The sequence below is a fragment of the Polypterus senegalus genome, chromosome 13 (assembly GCF_016835505.1).
Source record: "Polypterus senegalus isolate Bchr_013 chromosome 13, ASM1683550v1, whole genome shotgun sequence".
NCBI classification, from domain to species: Eukaryota; Metazoa; Chordata; class Cladistia; order Polypteriformes; family Polypteridae; genus Polypterus; species Polypterus senegalus.
The window spans coordinates 18,094,177-18,110,949 of NC_053166.1; the positions used below are offsets into that span (position 1 = coordinate 18,094,177).

Below are 16,773 nucleotides of genomic sequence, written 5' to 3' on the forward strand. Positions count from 1 at the left end.
CCCCGTGTTCTTGATGAACTCATTTTAAAGTCACCGTCTCAATCCACTGCACTAATTCCCTTCATAATTTTATTCACTTCAATCAGGTCTCCTCTTAATCTTCCTTTACTTAAACTGTAAAGGCTCAGCTCTTTTAATCTTTCCTCATAACTCATCCCCTGTAACCCTGTAATCAGCCTAGCTGCTCTTCTCTGGACTTTTTCTAGCGCTGCTATGTCTTTTTGTAGACTAAAAATTCACACAGTACACCAGATGAGGCCTCACCAGTGTGTTATTAAGAGCCACCATAACCTCTGATATTTTTATATATACAGACATATGTGGAAGCGAAGGTCTGTGATACAGTTTGTATATTTGTAGCTGGAAATTCATAAAGGGAGAAAATGAATCATGTATCTTAAAATAGTTTTAACCCTTTTCAGGAATCATCATCAGAGGAAAATTCTAGATAAATATATACATTATATTTAAAAAATATTGCCTTCTCCATCCTGCCTAATCCAATTGAAGGACCAGAGTTTACCCAGTAGCTTTGGCTATAAGGCCGGGACCCTTTCTGGATGAGGTTCGTGGACTTTACAGGTCTCCAGACTCTCACACACTCACAGAGGGATAATTTGAAATCATTAAGCTGTCTAACATGTACGCTTTTGGAATCTGAGAGGGAAACTGACACACACTGGGCTTGAGATTGGGGTCCAGGATACCAAGGCAGCGTGGCTAGCCACTGCACCATAGACAGATAGATAGATGTGAAAGGCACGATATAACAGATAGATGTGAAAGGCACTATAAGATAGATAGATAGATAGATATTTTAGTGTAGTCGGCAGGATTAGATAGATAGATAGATAGATAGATAGATAGATAGATAGATAGATAGATAGATAGACAGATAGATAGATACTTTATTAATCCCAAGGGGAAATTCACCTGATATAGATAGATAGATAGATAAATATTTTAGTGTAGTCGGCAGGATTAGATAGATAGACAGATTTGAAAGGCACTATATAATAGATAGATAGACAGATAGATAGATTTGAAAGGCACTATTTAATAGATGGATAGATACATACTGTACTTATGTGCATAGGGTGTTATATTTTAAATGTGAAAGGCACAACAGATACATATACTGCATACAGTCATGCAAAAAAGTAAGTACACCCCAGGGAAAGAGGGAGGCATTTTGCATAACTGCCCACCAGTTTCTGACTTCGACTCAGTGACATTTCTGACCGCTCAGCCTGGTAATAGTCTTTCATTTGCAAAATGTTTGTGGGTTTTCTTTCATGTCCTTCCCATTTCAAAGCACCCTCCCCAACATTTCAGTGGGATTTGACTAGGCCAGTCCATAGCCCCCTATTTCTTCTTTATGAGCCACTCCTTGGTGCATTGGCTAGCGTGCTTCAGATCATTATTGTCCATCTAGACCCTAGAATGGGCAGAACCATAGTGAGTTCCAGCTTCAACTTTTGGACAGATGGCCTAACAATCTTCTCAGGCACACATTGATAGGATGTAGAATTCGTAACTGACTCGTTGACAGCAAGCTGAGACAGCAAAGCAACCCCAAAACTTATCATTTCTACCACCATGCTTTACAGTTGATATGAGGTGCATCTTCTGAAATGCTGCCTTCAGTTTGTGTCAGACATATCTACTGTTATTGTCGCCAAGCACCTCTACCTGTGATTCATCTGTCCATTGTTCTAGAAGGACTGTTTTTTGCTTAGATGTTCAATGGTGAACTCTCATCTTGCTCTTAAGTTCTTTTTGGATATCAAAGTCTTCTTCCCGGCACTCCCCACATGCTGGCCACATTTGTGCAATCTCCTGATTGTAGGTGCATGCACTTTGACACCAGCTTTTGTAAGAGTTGATAAAGTGATGAAATTTTGGGGTCCTTGGGTGCTTGTTTTAGTATGAAATGGTCAGCTTTTGGGCTGAATTTGCTGGACTGACCAGTCCTGGGCCAAACAACAGTTGTTTGAAATGTATGCTCCTTGTCAATGATTCTCCTTACAGTAGAATTATTGAGTTCAAATAATTTGGTGATCTTTTTAAATCTCTTGTGAGACTCCTAGGTATCCACAACCTTCTTTCTCAGGGCCTTAGAGAAGTCTTTAGAACTTGGCATGATGACGCCATACATGTCAATGACAAGAAGAACACCAGATTCTCGATATCTGCGGTTTAAATGAGACAGGGCCCACCTACATAGTCCCTGAGGAGGTTGGGACCTCGTCTTTAGCACCTGATTCTAATTTAATGGATATACAGTGGTGATAAATGTGGGGTGGCGGCTTACTTTTTCCACCTGACACATCACCATTTTTGTTAAATTATGGTATGAGAATGAACACACCATGTCAATTTTTCAAGTAGGTCACTCTGAAGATCTAATATATGCCTGTTCAAAAACACTGAAAATGTAAACAGCTTCCATGGGGTGTCATTACTTTTTCACAGCTGTATATATTGCTGGTAGGACAGGATACAACCCTGCAGTTACAAAAGTGAATTTTGAAAATAAATTGATAGATGAATGGATAAATGAACAATGCAGAATGTGATCATGGGCTTTGTGCTGCAGTATGGATGACCCTTTTTGTGTTCGTTGGGAACTGGATTTCATCCCAGAAGTAACAGACGTAAGGCCATACTGCTATGTAGATAATAAATTATTCATTTCTTTAGTTTACAACGCTGCATAGAATTATTTCTATTGTAATAAATGAACTCTTATCTTCTCTTATTTGTGTTTTTCAGCAACAATCCATCCCATAAATATTTCCTGGCTGTTGATCCGGTCACTGGAGCTCTGTACCTCTCCGACACCAACAGCCGGCGCATCTACCGTATCAAGTCCTTAACAAGTAGCAAACAACTGTCAGAAAACTCAGAGGTGGTGGCCGGAACGGGAGAACAATGCCTGCCATTTGATGAAGCCCGCTGTGGAGATGGTGGCAAGGCGGTGGAGGCCACTCTCATGAGTCCCAGAGGTAGGCTGCAGAAGCTGTTGTTGGTACGATTTGGAATTCTTCGTCATTTCAAAATGTCACGGAAAGTAAGTGAAGTCAGTATTGGTTTTTCAGGTGTAAAAAAGTAGAAATCTGTTGCACAGCCTGGTAATACGGAATTAAAACTAAAGTGCCAGATGTTAGGACATCATGGCGTTGGTTCATTTTTTTCACTTAATGGAAGAAAATGGTTTGAGGGAGAGCAATACTTCTTTCCTTGTGTTCCTGCAGACAACCCCAGCATTATTATCCATCCTGCTATATCCTAACTACAGGGTCACAGGGATCTGCTGGAGCCAATCCCAGCCAACACAGGGCGCAAGGCAGGAAACAAACCCCGGGCAGGGCACCAGCCAACCACAGGGCTTGTACACACACCCACACACTAGGGACAATTTAGGATCACCAATGCACCTGACCAGCATGTCTTTGGACTGTGGGAGGAAACCCACGCAGACAAGGGAAGAACATGCAAATTCCGCGTAGGGAGGACCCAGGAAGTGAAGCCGGGTCTCCTAACTGCGAGGCAGTAGCACTACCCACTGCGCCACCGTGCTGCCCTTCAGCATTATTAATTGATTAAAATATTTTTCTTAATGTATTGTTGCCTACAAGGCTAGCCTGATAGAAGGCTGAAAATTGTCTTTGATACGACTTACAGTGTTCACATCAGGGCTGACCTTGCCTTTACATCTATATGGTGTATGTGTGTGTGTGTGCTTTTTAAATGGTCATATAATGCCTTTGAACTGCCACAAAGCTGTGCATTCAGCCTCTGAAAGCCACATTTAGAGAGGACCCTGAACAAAATGGGAAAGTCATACTTTGCTTTTCTTTAGTGCTTGGCTCCAAACACTGCCAGAGGAGTTCAGCAAAGATCCTGAAGAAGGAATAGTTATAGCATAAAGACTTCCGGATCTTTTGTGCTTTCATAAAAAAAAAAAAAAAAGCAAAAGAGTTTGTGGGCGGCATGGTGGTGCAGTGGTACTGCTGCTGACAGAAACGCCACATCTCCGGTCCTCCCTGCATGGAGTTTGCATGTTCTCTCCATGTCTGCCTGGGTTTCCTTCCACCGTCCAAAGACATGCAGGTTAGCTGGCAACACTAAATTGGCCCTAGTGTGTGGTTTGTGTGTGTGTGTGTGTATTCACTCTGGTGCCCAGTCCAGGGTTTGTTCCTGTCATGTGCCCTATCCTAGCTGGGATAGGCTCCAGCAGACCCCCATGACTCCGTTCTGGATGAAGCGCATTACAAAATGACTGACTGACAAAAGAGATTGTGCTGAGTCTGTCAAGGTTTTTCTTTTTTAGTATAACAGTTTTTAATAAATCTGGTGATATTTTTTATAGTGCCTTTAACATCTCCTCTCACACAGCACTTGTAAAAAAAAAACCAAATATATATACATTATATATATATATACAGTAAAACCATGGATTGCAAGTAACTTAGTCTGTAAGTGTTTTGCAAGATGAGCTAAAATTTTTAATAGATTTTAACTTGATAAACAAGCGAGGTCTTGCAATACGAGTAGTACGTATACACTTTGTCTGCCGAACGTCACGTCATCACAACTGAGCCGATGGTCCTTCTGTCTCTGTGGGATTGTGGGTAATCGTCTCCCATGCTTGGTCTCGGTTTGCGTGCCTCACTCATATAGTCAAAGTCCGTACAAGCGTAAACTGTTTACTGTATCATTGTGACCACGTGTGTGTGTGTGTGTGTGTGTGTGTGCTGTGACGCGTGAGTCCCTGTCTTACACCCCAAAACACGAAGCTGAGTCTCAGTACTTTAGCGACAACAGCTTTTATTCAGCTTGAAACAGGAACAGCGCAGTTATTTATTGTAACGGGATCTGCCGCTCTCCTATAACAGACACAGCAAGCAGGATCGGGCCAGGTTAATGGCCAACTAATACTTGTATTTATAACATTCCTTGCATCACCCATTGACAGCAGGCACTTATAAAATGACCGCAATGTTTTCGGATTTGCATTTGCGGCAATCTGCTGCAGCGCTGGGATCCTGTGGTTGTTTCAGGACGCTGTTCTGCATGTCGTCCCATTGAGGGGAATCCCAAAAGAGTTTAGAAACCTTGCAGTGCGTAGAGCATTTTTTTTATTTTGTGTCCAAGTGTCGTGACTCTTCAAGCAAAAACAACTGTCGTTGGAGAGGTTCCTTGTTAAAGTCGCAAAAAAAGAAAAAGATTCCAGTGAGCTGATGGATAGCAGGGATTCTGTTAATTATAGTGAAAGTCGTCCTGCACAATAACCTCCTCCTCCTCTCCCTTCTCTCGTCTCCCTCACTCCAGCCACGATTCTTTTCAAAGGTAAAGTGCAGTTTCATTTGTTTTATGTATTTTTACTTTATATTTTGTATTAATCATTTTATATGAATATTTAATCATCTGAGTTTCCATTATTTCTTATGGGGAAATTCACTTTGATATACGAGTACTTTGGATTACAAGCATGTTTCCAGAATGAATTATGCTCCCAAAGCATCATTATATATATATATATTTTCTAACCCGCTGAATCCGAATACAGGGTCACGGGGGTCTGCTGGAGCCAATCCCAGCCAACACAGGGCACAAGGCAGGAACCAATCCTGGGTAGGGTGCCAACCCACCGCAGGACACACACAAACACACCCACACACCAAGCACACACTTTAGTGCCAATTTAGAATCACCAATCCACCTAACCTGCATGTCTTTGGATTGTGGGAGGAAACCGGAGCGCCCGGAGGAAACCCATGCAGACACGGGGAGAACATGCAAACTCCACGCAGGGAGGACCCGGGAAGCTACCACTGCGCCACCGTGCGCCTATATATATATATATATATATATATATATATATATATATATATATGTATATATATATATACTGTATATGTGTGTGTATATATATGTATATATATATATATATATATATATATATATATATATACTGTATAGTGGAAGGCAAACAAGGAAGCACAGAACCAAGGAAAAGTTGGGGTGCCAACCAGGTCTTGGAGCTCGTTCATGCGGGACGTAGTTCTCCCGACTGAGACTCCATCTTCCAGGGGCATTATGTCATCCCAAACTGAAGGGGCCTGGCTTAATGGAGTCAGGGCGTCACTGGGGTTCCTTCCTTGGGCAGCTTCTCAGAGCTAAGGAGGAGAAATGAGATGACATGGTCGGTGTTGGCACCTCCTCTTGTCCTTGGCGGGTTATTGCATGTCTTATTAAGGTGGAGTAGTGGCTCTGAGGCTAGGGAGCTGCACTGGCAATCAGAAGGTTGCCGGTTCGAATCCTGTAAATGCCAATAGGGACTCTGCTCTGTTGGGCCCTTCAGCAAGACCCTTAACCTTCAATTGCTGAGCACTTTGAGTAGTGAGAAAAGCGCTATATAAATGCAAAGAATTATTATTTAAGGTTATCCTCACATGTTGATGTGTGAGATATACATGCTGTATGTGTGTATTTATATATATATAAATTTATAAATTTTATATATATCTATATATAGTAATAGTATATGGACAAATTTGTTGGTAGCCCTCTATGAAAAAAGAAGCACCAACAAATGTTTCTGAATTAACTTGAAAATTACAAAACTAATTACCACCCATTATTGTTTATTCTATATACTTTAGAGTTTTGATTCCACAGAATATTTCAAATAAGAATATAAATGAAAATGGAGTGGACTAAACAAATACTTTGTTGCACAACTTTTTGAGCCATTGTTGTAGAGTGAAGCATGGTTGCCTTTGTTCTTCCTCAAATCGTCAATGACCTCCTTTGTTTTGTTGTTGTTGTGGCACCATTGAACCACGGCCAGGAAAAAAACAGTTGGGGTGCCAACCGGGTCACCCCATTTAGCTGGAACAAAAATGACAACCATTAGGACCCCAAATTACAAGCGAAATTAGCTGGTTTTCCGCCGTGAGAACAAAATTAGGTCAGAGCTCCATCTTCCTTGAACGTCAGATCAGAAATGCGACGCCACCTTCTTGGAGCGACTCCTTTTTATATTTTCAGGATTGACGGATTTGTGGGCTTGGCTGGGTGCCCTCCTTGGGCGATAGCTTTGTGATGCTGCAGGTAATGAAGAAGGTACTGTTAGAGTCAGCACCCGATTTTATCCGGGGGTGGTACTGCTTAGCTCTTCAGAGCCTGGAAAGTGGTCTCCAGGTGTGCATACGTTTCACAACACAGTCAATTTTTATGTCTCTCATCTTTAAGCAGCCTCATCATCTTCCCCAATGAGGTCCATCATGGTGGTGTCATCCACAAACTTGAGGATGCTGTTGCCCTCATGCTTTGTGACACAGTCATAGGTGAACAGACCATATAGTGGTGGGATGAGTTGGTGAACAGTGTGGGGGGACTTCTTGCTGCCAAAGACTGGGGCAGATTTGTCAGGAAATCAAACACCCAGCCACAGATGGAGCTGCTCAGGCCAAAGTCTCTGAGCTTCAACACCAGGCTGAAGTAGCACAGTTGTTTCCCTGTTTCTACATTTGTAACACCAGTTAAGGTATTCAGTCAGGGTTTACAATGTCATTTCGTGGTGGGGAATCAGCTGACATCCTTAAAACGTTTTACAACACCTTTCATAGTAAGCCCGTGCCAAAGCACTTCACAAACACAACAGTAAAGTGTGTGGATGCTGATAGGTGACCTGAGGGGCTCATCAGCGGACTGTGGCTCAGTGGTGAATGTTGACCTGGCAGCCTTGTGGTTTACAGTCCAGTGCCTTAGCCGCTCAGCTGGGGGAGATAAACTCTGGCAGATAAGCTCTGGAAAGAACCACAGCGACAGAATAATAAAATAAAACAACCCAACTGAATTTATGCAGAAGTTAATTGACAGCACAAATAACTTGTTTAAAGTGGTATAAATGTAAAGCTGTACAAGTTAACAAAGTAGATTTTAATATGATGCCAGCTCACGATAAATAATAGGCAGTTACTGAGATTCTGATTTAAGCCTACAAAGATCCTGGCAGGAAATCAGAATACAAAACAAGCGTTTCTCAGCAAGCACAGTGCAAACAGCAGTTATCTGTTGCAAAGCAAACAAGTGCAGAGATCTCAGATGGAAGAGCAAAAGATTTGAGTTGTTTGACTGAAGTAATTTCATGGAAATGACCTGGGGCGAGAGGCTGCACAGAAAGAAGACCTAACAACACTGAGTGGTCATTCACAGAGATGAGTAGTGGGGCTGTGGGACAGTAAGAAGGCCAAGGCTGAAACACTTGGATATTACAGTGCATTCGCTGAGCAGATTTGTAGGACCACCACACTTAAACTTGTTAGAACCTCCTTTTGCTCTCCAAATAGCTTCACTTCTTCATGACATGTGTTTTATCTTGGTAGAGTAATATATATATATTGCTCTACTTTCCCCTATTGTATTATTAATATGCAGCCTTGGAATGCCTAATCTCACAGACTTACCACTGTTTATAAGGTATTATTCTGTATGCCTTATCCCCAACTTCACTTCTATATCTATAACCTCAGGCAATTAGATGTAGTAAAAAGACAAGCAGGAGTTAAGTTACACATAAAATAATGTATTACCGATAATATTCATAAATAGTAACAAAATGCAAAGTACATTTGAATTTTGGCAACCATACAACCTGATAAAATGGTGATGTGTAATTCAGGTGGCACACAGACTTGTAGTTACTTAATGTCTCTAGTTAAGGTATCCTTGGTGCTCAGCTTTCAGCCACATGAGCAGAGAAACACTCATCAAACTGGTTTAAGACACATCCTCCAAATCCTGTCATAAAATTACAAAGAGAAGTCGTAAACGGGTGGGGGCAAACACGAATGCCTCTCACCAAAGTAACACTAAATTACATTGCTTCACCTAAATTACAAATAAAGACATACAAAACATTTATCAAGTTATATGCAAAATCTTATATCACAAACAACATGGATTCCACAAGATGTTGGAAATATTATTTTGATATTCTGGTCCATGTTAGCATGATTGCATCACACAGCTGCTTATTCATGTTCTACCACATCCCTAAGGTGTTCCATGGATTCAGATCTAGTGATTGGGAAGACCACTGCAACCATGGTCCCCATCACTGAGATCACATTATTCCCCTATTCTTGTGTTTGATGAGAACATTAGCTGAAGCTCCTAACCTGCTTCTGTAGGATTTTATACATGGCGTTCCTGCCACATGATTGTCTGATAAGTAGAATTACAGGTCTTACTAATAATTTCTCAGTAAATGTTGTAAAGAGGAGACAAAACAATGCCAAAGTGTTGGGGCACCACCCTGATGACACCGTATAACTGAAATAAGAAAACAAGGAAAAATATGCAACAAGTTGCAGATGACATCCTTTCAGACCAGAGCTCAGAATTGAACTGAACTCAAAATGGCCGACCTTCCGGTCATATGTGTTACAAGCAGGAAGGGGCAAGACCAGGAGGGTGGATAACAGAAGTGACTTCAGTGGTGGAATGGCCGTCAATCTTCTCTTCTGCAGAGGGAAGAAGAGAGAAGGCATTAGAACACGACGCCAACCTCTGGTCCAACAGGTAACTACTATAACAGAGCCATTAAGCTTGCAGAACATGCGTGCGTGACAGTATACTGTATAAGGAAGGCAGCAACCTGCTCTCTGGCTCACAAAATGGTAGTGGAGTTCTGAAGAGGGCTCATTATCAAAGTTAGACCCCTCTGCAGATGTTTATTGAATTCTGTTTCAGTAAAAATATACAATTTGAAGAAGAACAAAGTCAGTCATGCTTCAGTCTACATCAACGGCTCTAAAGGTTGTCCAACAAAGTATTCGTTTTGTCCACGCCATTTTCATTTATATTCTTATTTGAAATATTCTGTGGAATCAAAACTCTAAAGCAAAGCCTGATTTTTTTTTTTTGTTAAATATGGAATCAATAATGTTGGGTGGTAATTAGTTTTGTAATTTTCAGGTTAATTCAGAGACATTTGTGGGTTCTTTCTTTTTCATGGAGGGGTGCCAACAAATTTGTTTGTATTTGTCCCCATAAGGCTTACAGTAACCCGCCAGGACAAGATGGGATGCCAGCACCAACCATGTCATCTCATTTCTCCTCCTTAGCTCAGAGTTGCTGCCCAAGGAAGGTACCCCAATCATGCCCTGACTCAATTAAGCCAGGCCCCTTCAGTGTGGGATGGTATGATGCCTCTGGAAGATGGTATCTCATTCGAAAGATTCAAGATTCAAGAGTATTTATTGTCATTTCATCCATATACAGTAGTGCAGCATACAGTGAAACAAAACAACGTTCCTTCAAGACCATGGTGCTACATAGAACACAGGACAACAAAGAATCCACGACAAATAACACAAAGACACGTAATATATAACAAGGTGCATGTGAGACAAATGTGCAAACATGTGCAACCATGTGCAACATTGCAGAGCAGAACACACATATCAGATATCAGATCAGTCCATGAGTGTTCAGGAATCTGACTGCTTGGGGGGAAAAAACTGTTACACGTTCTGGTGGTAAGGGCCCGAATGCTTCGGTTCCTTTTGCCCGATGGCCGAAGTGTAAACAGTGAGAGTGCAGGGTGTGTTAGGTCATTCACAATGCTGGTGGCTTTGTGGATGCAGCGTTTGGTGTAAATGTCCATGATGGAAGGAAGAGATACACAGATGATCTTCTCCACTGTCTTCACTATCTGTTGTAGGGCTTTACGATCCCTGACCGTGCAATTTCCAAACCAGATAGTGATGCAGTTGCTCAGGATACTCTCTATGGTTCCTTTGTAGAATGTTGTTAGAATAGCTGGTGGAAGATGGGCTTTTCTCAGCCTATGCAGGAAGTAGTGCCGCTGCTGGGCTTTCTTGGCTAAAGAGCTGGTGTTGTAGGACCAGGTGAGGTTCTCTGCCAGGTGGACACCCAGGAATTTGGTGCTATTGATGACCTCCACAGTTGAGCCATCAATGAAGAACTGTCCCACATGAATGAGCTCCCAGACCTGGTTGGCACCCTAACATTTCCTTGGTTCTCTGCTTCCTTATTTGCCTTCCACAAAATATGTCATGTTAAAGGCACTATAAAAATTATTGGCAGATTTATCGAAAGCTGTTAAAACATACTGAAAAACTGATAAAGAGAAACCTTGACAGACTCGCACAATCTCTTTGGTCAGTAAGTCAGTCATTTTCTAACCTGCTTAATCCTGAACAAGGATGCCCAAGTGCTGAAGCCTATCCCAGCTAGAATAGGGCAAGAATAGACCCTGGACACGACGCAAGTCCATTACAGGGTGAACACACACACACACACTTGGTCCAATTCAGCTTTGCCAATCCACCTATCATTCATGTCTTTGGACTGTTGGAGGAAACCCAGAAGACACAGGGAGAACATGCAAACCCTGGCTGCTTTATTGCAGTTGTCAAATGACCAACCTCGACACACACAAAAAGGTTTGGGGCAGCCACCCATATATTGTCCCTGGCTGTAAAAGGGTTCTGAAACAGCACTCATGTGCTCTGTTTTGAGTCCTGAACTGAACTGATCATGTTAGGAGAAGATGGCGGCTTTATAAGCTGAAAAGCAGAAGTGATGTCATTTGGCCGGAACCGGAAGTGACGTCAGTCTGTGCACCTGAGCTGGAAGTGATGTTGAATCAGGCAGGTTTTCCCTTATTTGGCCTGCAGAGATAACAGAGGTAGGTTTAGTGCACCCCGCCACCCCCTGGCCTGGCAGGTAATTACCTCCACTTGGTCCACTCAGCTTCCTCCTAGTCGCAATGTGTGTGACACGATCCAGCAGCGCTACCACTCCGCCACCGTGTTTAATGTATATCAGGTTGGGCAGTGCCGATGCACCCTAGGTCAAGCTTATTACAGTGACCCTGGAGCAATTGCAGGTTAAGGGCCTTGCTCAAGGGCCCAACAGAGTAGGATCTCTTTCGGCAGTGACAGGGATTTGAACCGGCAACTTTCGGGATACCAGCGCAGATCCTTAGCCTCAGAGCCACCACTCCGCCAAGGGCACAGATTATAAAGGGATTAAAAATCCAGCTGCACAGGTTAGTTACCAAACAGTTGGTTGTCACACTACAATGGCTGACCCTGCACTCTGACCTCAAGGGGTATGGGAAAACTAACAAATTCCTAATTCAAGAAATTGTATAAGGCGAAATAAAGAACAAAAAAAAGAATGCCTAATTTGCCTTAATGGTGGCACCAGCCCGGCGGTTGGGTTGTTAAAGTAAAGTGCCCTTTGTAAATAATTGAAATATAAAGAGGAAACGGGTCATTTAATTATGCAATACAGCTGTGGCTCTTAAACTTTTTACCATTGTAATCCACCGTAGGCAGATTTTCATTTTTGGAGTGTCAAGCACAAATCTATACACTTTACTGCTTTGAGAAGGTCCTCGTTGAGGGTCAAGTAACAGAGCTCGGGGAGGCGGGGACACAGCTTGGGGAGGCGGGGACAGAGCATAGGAGGGTGTGGATAAAACACAGTCAGTCCAATGCCTTTACATTAGTCACAATGAAGTACATGGTTTGTTAACATTAATACACAATAATATGGAAATGCATCATGAAAAATGTTATTGCATTACAGTCCAAACCTTCACATATAGAAAACTGTGCATCAAAGCACCATACCTTATGTGAAATAAAGTAACATTAGTTAGGAGTTACGTTGGTTCAAACCCTACGAACTATAATGATGCAACAATTTGAGTACCTGTACATTTCAATAGAAGGCAGCAGAAAGAAACCCATTCATACATATGACTCAAAACATTATTTAATAAGTTAACTGACACTTCTGTTTTCATGTAGCTATTTTGGAGATTATGTAGCATTTTTATGAGCCGCTTATTTCAAGAGGAAAACGAAGGAATGCTTTGGTAGACCGAGTAAAACTCCTCGCAGTGGCAAACAGGTTGGGATGGGGTGGCATACTGTGACCCGCCCGCATCTAACCACCCATATCAGGATAACATTGCATGGGCAGGCCCAACACCCTAACCCTGCCCCTGTCTGCCCATCTCCACCCCATCCTGTGTACCACAGTGAGAATTACTTGTGTGCTTTAGCAAAAAGAGAACAAGGGTTGTAGCGGCAGCTCCGCTGACTGATTTTCAAGCCATTGTGGGTTTGTGCCTTTAGAGTGGCTGGATCTCCTTTGAAATTCTTTTCCAGGAATCCCACCCTGCACCCCTGCTGCTTTACGGAGTTGATTCAATGAGTCATGTGTTATTTGCAATGTGAATCGCTTTGCCATTTTAGCTATTAAAAAGTAAATAGTTCTGAATTCTGCTTTTTCACTTTATATACAGTTTTTGAGCTTTGATTACTTTCTGTTAAATGATTAGTAATTCATTGGACAGGTACTACATGAATTATTTCTTCCTAGTATTCCAGTTTAAAGTAAATTACATTAGATTACATAAACTTTATTAATCCTGAGGGAAAATTCAGATGCATGCAGCAACAGAAACATAAAAAACAAGAATAGAGACTCACAGGACAAATAATACGGCCAATTGATCAGTCAGTAGATAAATAAATAAATGTATAGATATTACAAAATGAAATGAAAGAGTACATCAGCAGGAAGCATTGAAGTTGCCTGTGGGCAGAAAAGAAGAACCCCAGAGACGACTCTTAGCACACCGTGGTGGAATGAGCCTGTGACTAAAAGTGAGCGCCTCCTGGTGGGGATTTTCCATGATGGCATATAATTTTGCCACCATCCACTAATCCACAACTGCTGTCTAGGGTTCACAGGCTTTCCTGATAACGTTTGTTCAGGCATTGTGGATCATTTGAGCTCAGGTTGCTCCCTCAGGAGACTGCAGCGTAGAACTCCACACAAAGGACCTGAGTCTCCTTAGCATGTCCAGTCTGCTTTGGTTCTGCTTGCCCATCGCCACTGTGTTGTCAGACCAGTCCAGTTAGATGTTTATATGGACCCCCAGGTACTGGTAGATTTGTACTACTTCCATGTCCTTCCTTGGCACACCAGAAGTCCACCACCAGCTCTTTTTTCTTGTGTTGTTGAGTTGCAGGTTGTTGTCTCTGAACCACAAGATAAAGTCCTCCACAACTTAACTGTACTCTGACTCGTCTTCATTATTAATGCAGTCTATGATGGAGAGGTCAACTGAACATTTCGGTTGATGGTCTGCGCTGGCATTGTGCCGGAAGTCTGTTGTGTAGATGGGTGAACTGGAAGGGAGACATGACAGTTCCCTGAGGGGCTCCAGTATTACACACCACCATTTCTGCCACACAAACTGCCATCAGTTGGTCAGGTAGTCCTGATCCAGGAGATTGTGGAGGCATCAAGTCACAAAGCCTTGAACTTGTTCCTGAGTTGATGAGGCAGAATGGTGTTAAAAGCACTGGAAAGGTCAAAGAATGTGATCCTGACTGTGGTGCCAGTTTTGTCCAGATAGACAGATAGATAGATAGATATTAAAGGCACTATAAGATAGATAGATATGAAAGGCACTATATAATAGATAGATAGATATGAAAGGCACTATATAATAGATAGATAGATAGATAGATAGGAAAGGCACTATATAATAGATAGATAGATAGGAAAGGCACTATATGATAGATAGATAGATAGATAGATAGATAGGAAAGGCACTATAAGATAGATAGATAGGAAAGGCACTATATAATAGATAGATAGATAGGAAAGGCACTATAAGATAGATAGATAGGAAAGACACTATATAATAGATAGATAGATATGAAAGGCACTAATAGATAGATAGATAGATAGGAAAGGCACTATAAGATAGATAGATAGGAAAGGCACTATAAGATAGATAGATAGGAAAGGCACTATAAGATAGATAGATAGATAGATATTTTATTAATCCCAAGGGGAAATTCACATACTCCAGCAGCAGCATACTGATAGAAAAAGCAATATTAAAATAAAGAGTCATAAAAATGCAGGTAAATAGGAGTAGACTCTGTGGAGCTTATAGATCAGAGTGTCCTCCACACCTACATGTGTCTGATAGGTAAACTGCAGAGGATCCAGATGTTCTGAAACGTGGGGGCTGTAGCTGTTTTAGGACCAGCATCTCAAAGGGTCTTCATGATGTGTAACGTTTCCTTCCACATATCAAACCTACGCTGATTATGTTGATCAGTAGCTCTAAATTGGACTGGTGTCCCCCAGTACTGCTGGGTGGGCTCTGTGGGTTAAGTGGGTTCCAAAAATGAAATTAAATGTACGTGAGCAGCAACTGATTTCACAACATTGACATGATGATGCTTGCTTTGTGAATCACTTACATCTGTGCAGAAATTAATTTTAAAAATCTTAGCACTTTTCAAGGCGCTATATATACAAATTAAAGACTGAGGAGTATTTGTCCAGATTGTTCTTTATATTCAGTTGTTATCCATGTCGTACATCACCACTCTCCCTTCACCCTTTTGCTTCTTTCGGCTGGCTTAAGCTGTTATTTCTTCATGCTAATGAAAGTTTGAATTCATTCAGCTGATGTACAGAGCTGGGATCACAATTTCAAATTAAGCACAATTTTGATGAATTCTTCAATGCCCTGGAGTGAAAGAAAAAGGGGAGATAAATACTGAGGCTGTGGCAGTAATTTGTTTTGTCATCTACTGTGCTGATGCAAAAGATTGTGCATTTCGATATTCAAATCACACTTTCACAAGGGCATAAAGAAATGAAGGGAGCTCGGTTTTGGTCTTTTTCTTTGTGAAATTTGTAGCCATGGCAACTAATGCTCTGTGACCCTGAACTTGGAGTTTGCTTGTGGCGCAATTTATTCATTCAAGTTTCAACCAGAAGCCAGCTTTGATCTGTGCAGTAGCAGTGGCGTTTCAAAAGTTCTCACCTCGTGGCAAGGCACCGTGAGCGATCAAGTGCATTTGGCATCAAATTTTGCTATCCGTGAAGCAAGATCACTCAGGGCAGACTACAAATCCTTGAACGGCAAAGTTAAATCCTAAATGGGCACAAAAGGAAAAAAAATAAAAGTATCTGTAAGCAAGCTTTGAGTAAACAGAACACAGCTCACACTCCGATCCCCGGGAGAGGCAGATTTGTGAACATTAACGGAGGCCTGGGATGTCAGAATTCCAGAATTTGTGAAGTTGATACCAATACCAGTACAAATTCTCAATATTCGAAATGTATTTGGTACGATGACAAAAACAGAAGTCCCATTTTCTGTAATCTATCTACTATATAATAAAACGCCAAAGTCTGTGTGTCCCACCCATCCCTCCGAGGAATCTGATTGGTCAGTTTGGATTGGGTGATGTGACAAAATTAGAAGTGTGAGACACACAAGGGGGAGAAACGGCATGCTGGGAGTCACTTTTAAAGATGACAAGTATAAAAGCAGACAGAAGGCAAGAACACCACCTCCAAAATAATGACAGTCTGAGAAGCAGGCATTATGGGAACACATTCAAGAGTCATGGAGTATGGTGCATGCTGAGAGAGTCATCTTCAGACACTGCACGTATAAAACCAGAGAGGATATAAGAGGAGTGCCAGCGATTTCTTCTTCAATCCTCCTTTTAGTTCAGCAATGGTTGCAGGACGTGTGTGGTACACTTGGCTTTTAAGATGTCCCCACGGAAAAAAATCACAAAAAGTGAGATCTGGGGATCTCGGAGGCCATGAAATGTCACCGTTGCATGAAATGACGCGCCTTCCAAACAGTCGTCTAATAGCTGCCAT

At 41.9% G+C, this 16,773-nt stretch overlaps 1 protein-coding gene across 3 annotated transcripts in view; it reads left to right on the top strand.

Annotated features, from left to right (window-relative positions):
- The window catches only part of LOC120542238 (teneurin-2-like), a 1,685,504-nt gene that overhangs the window by 1,611,277 nt on the left and 57,454 nt on the right, over positions 1 to 16,773 (top strand). For all 3 annotated transcript variants that reach the window (XM_039774544.1, XM_039774546.1, XM_039774547.1), the window contains one exon: positions 2,776 to 3,008. In XM_039774544.1, coding sequence (XP_039630478.1) covers positions 2,776 to 3,008 — 233 coding nt within the window. The remainder of the gene's footprint in view (positions 1 to 2,775; positions 3,009 to 16,773) is intronic.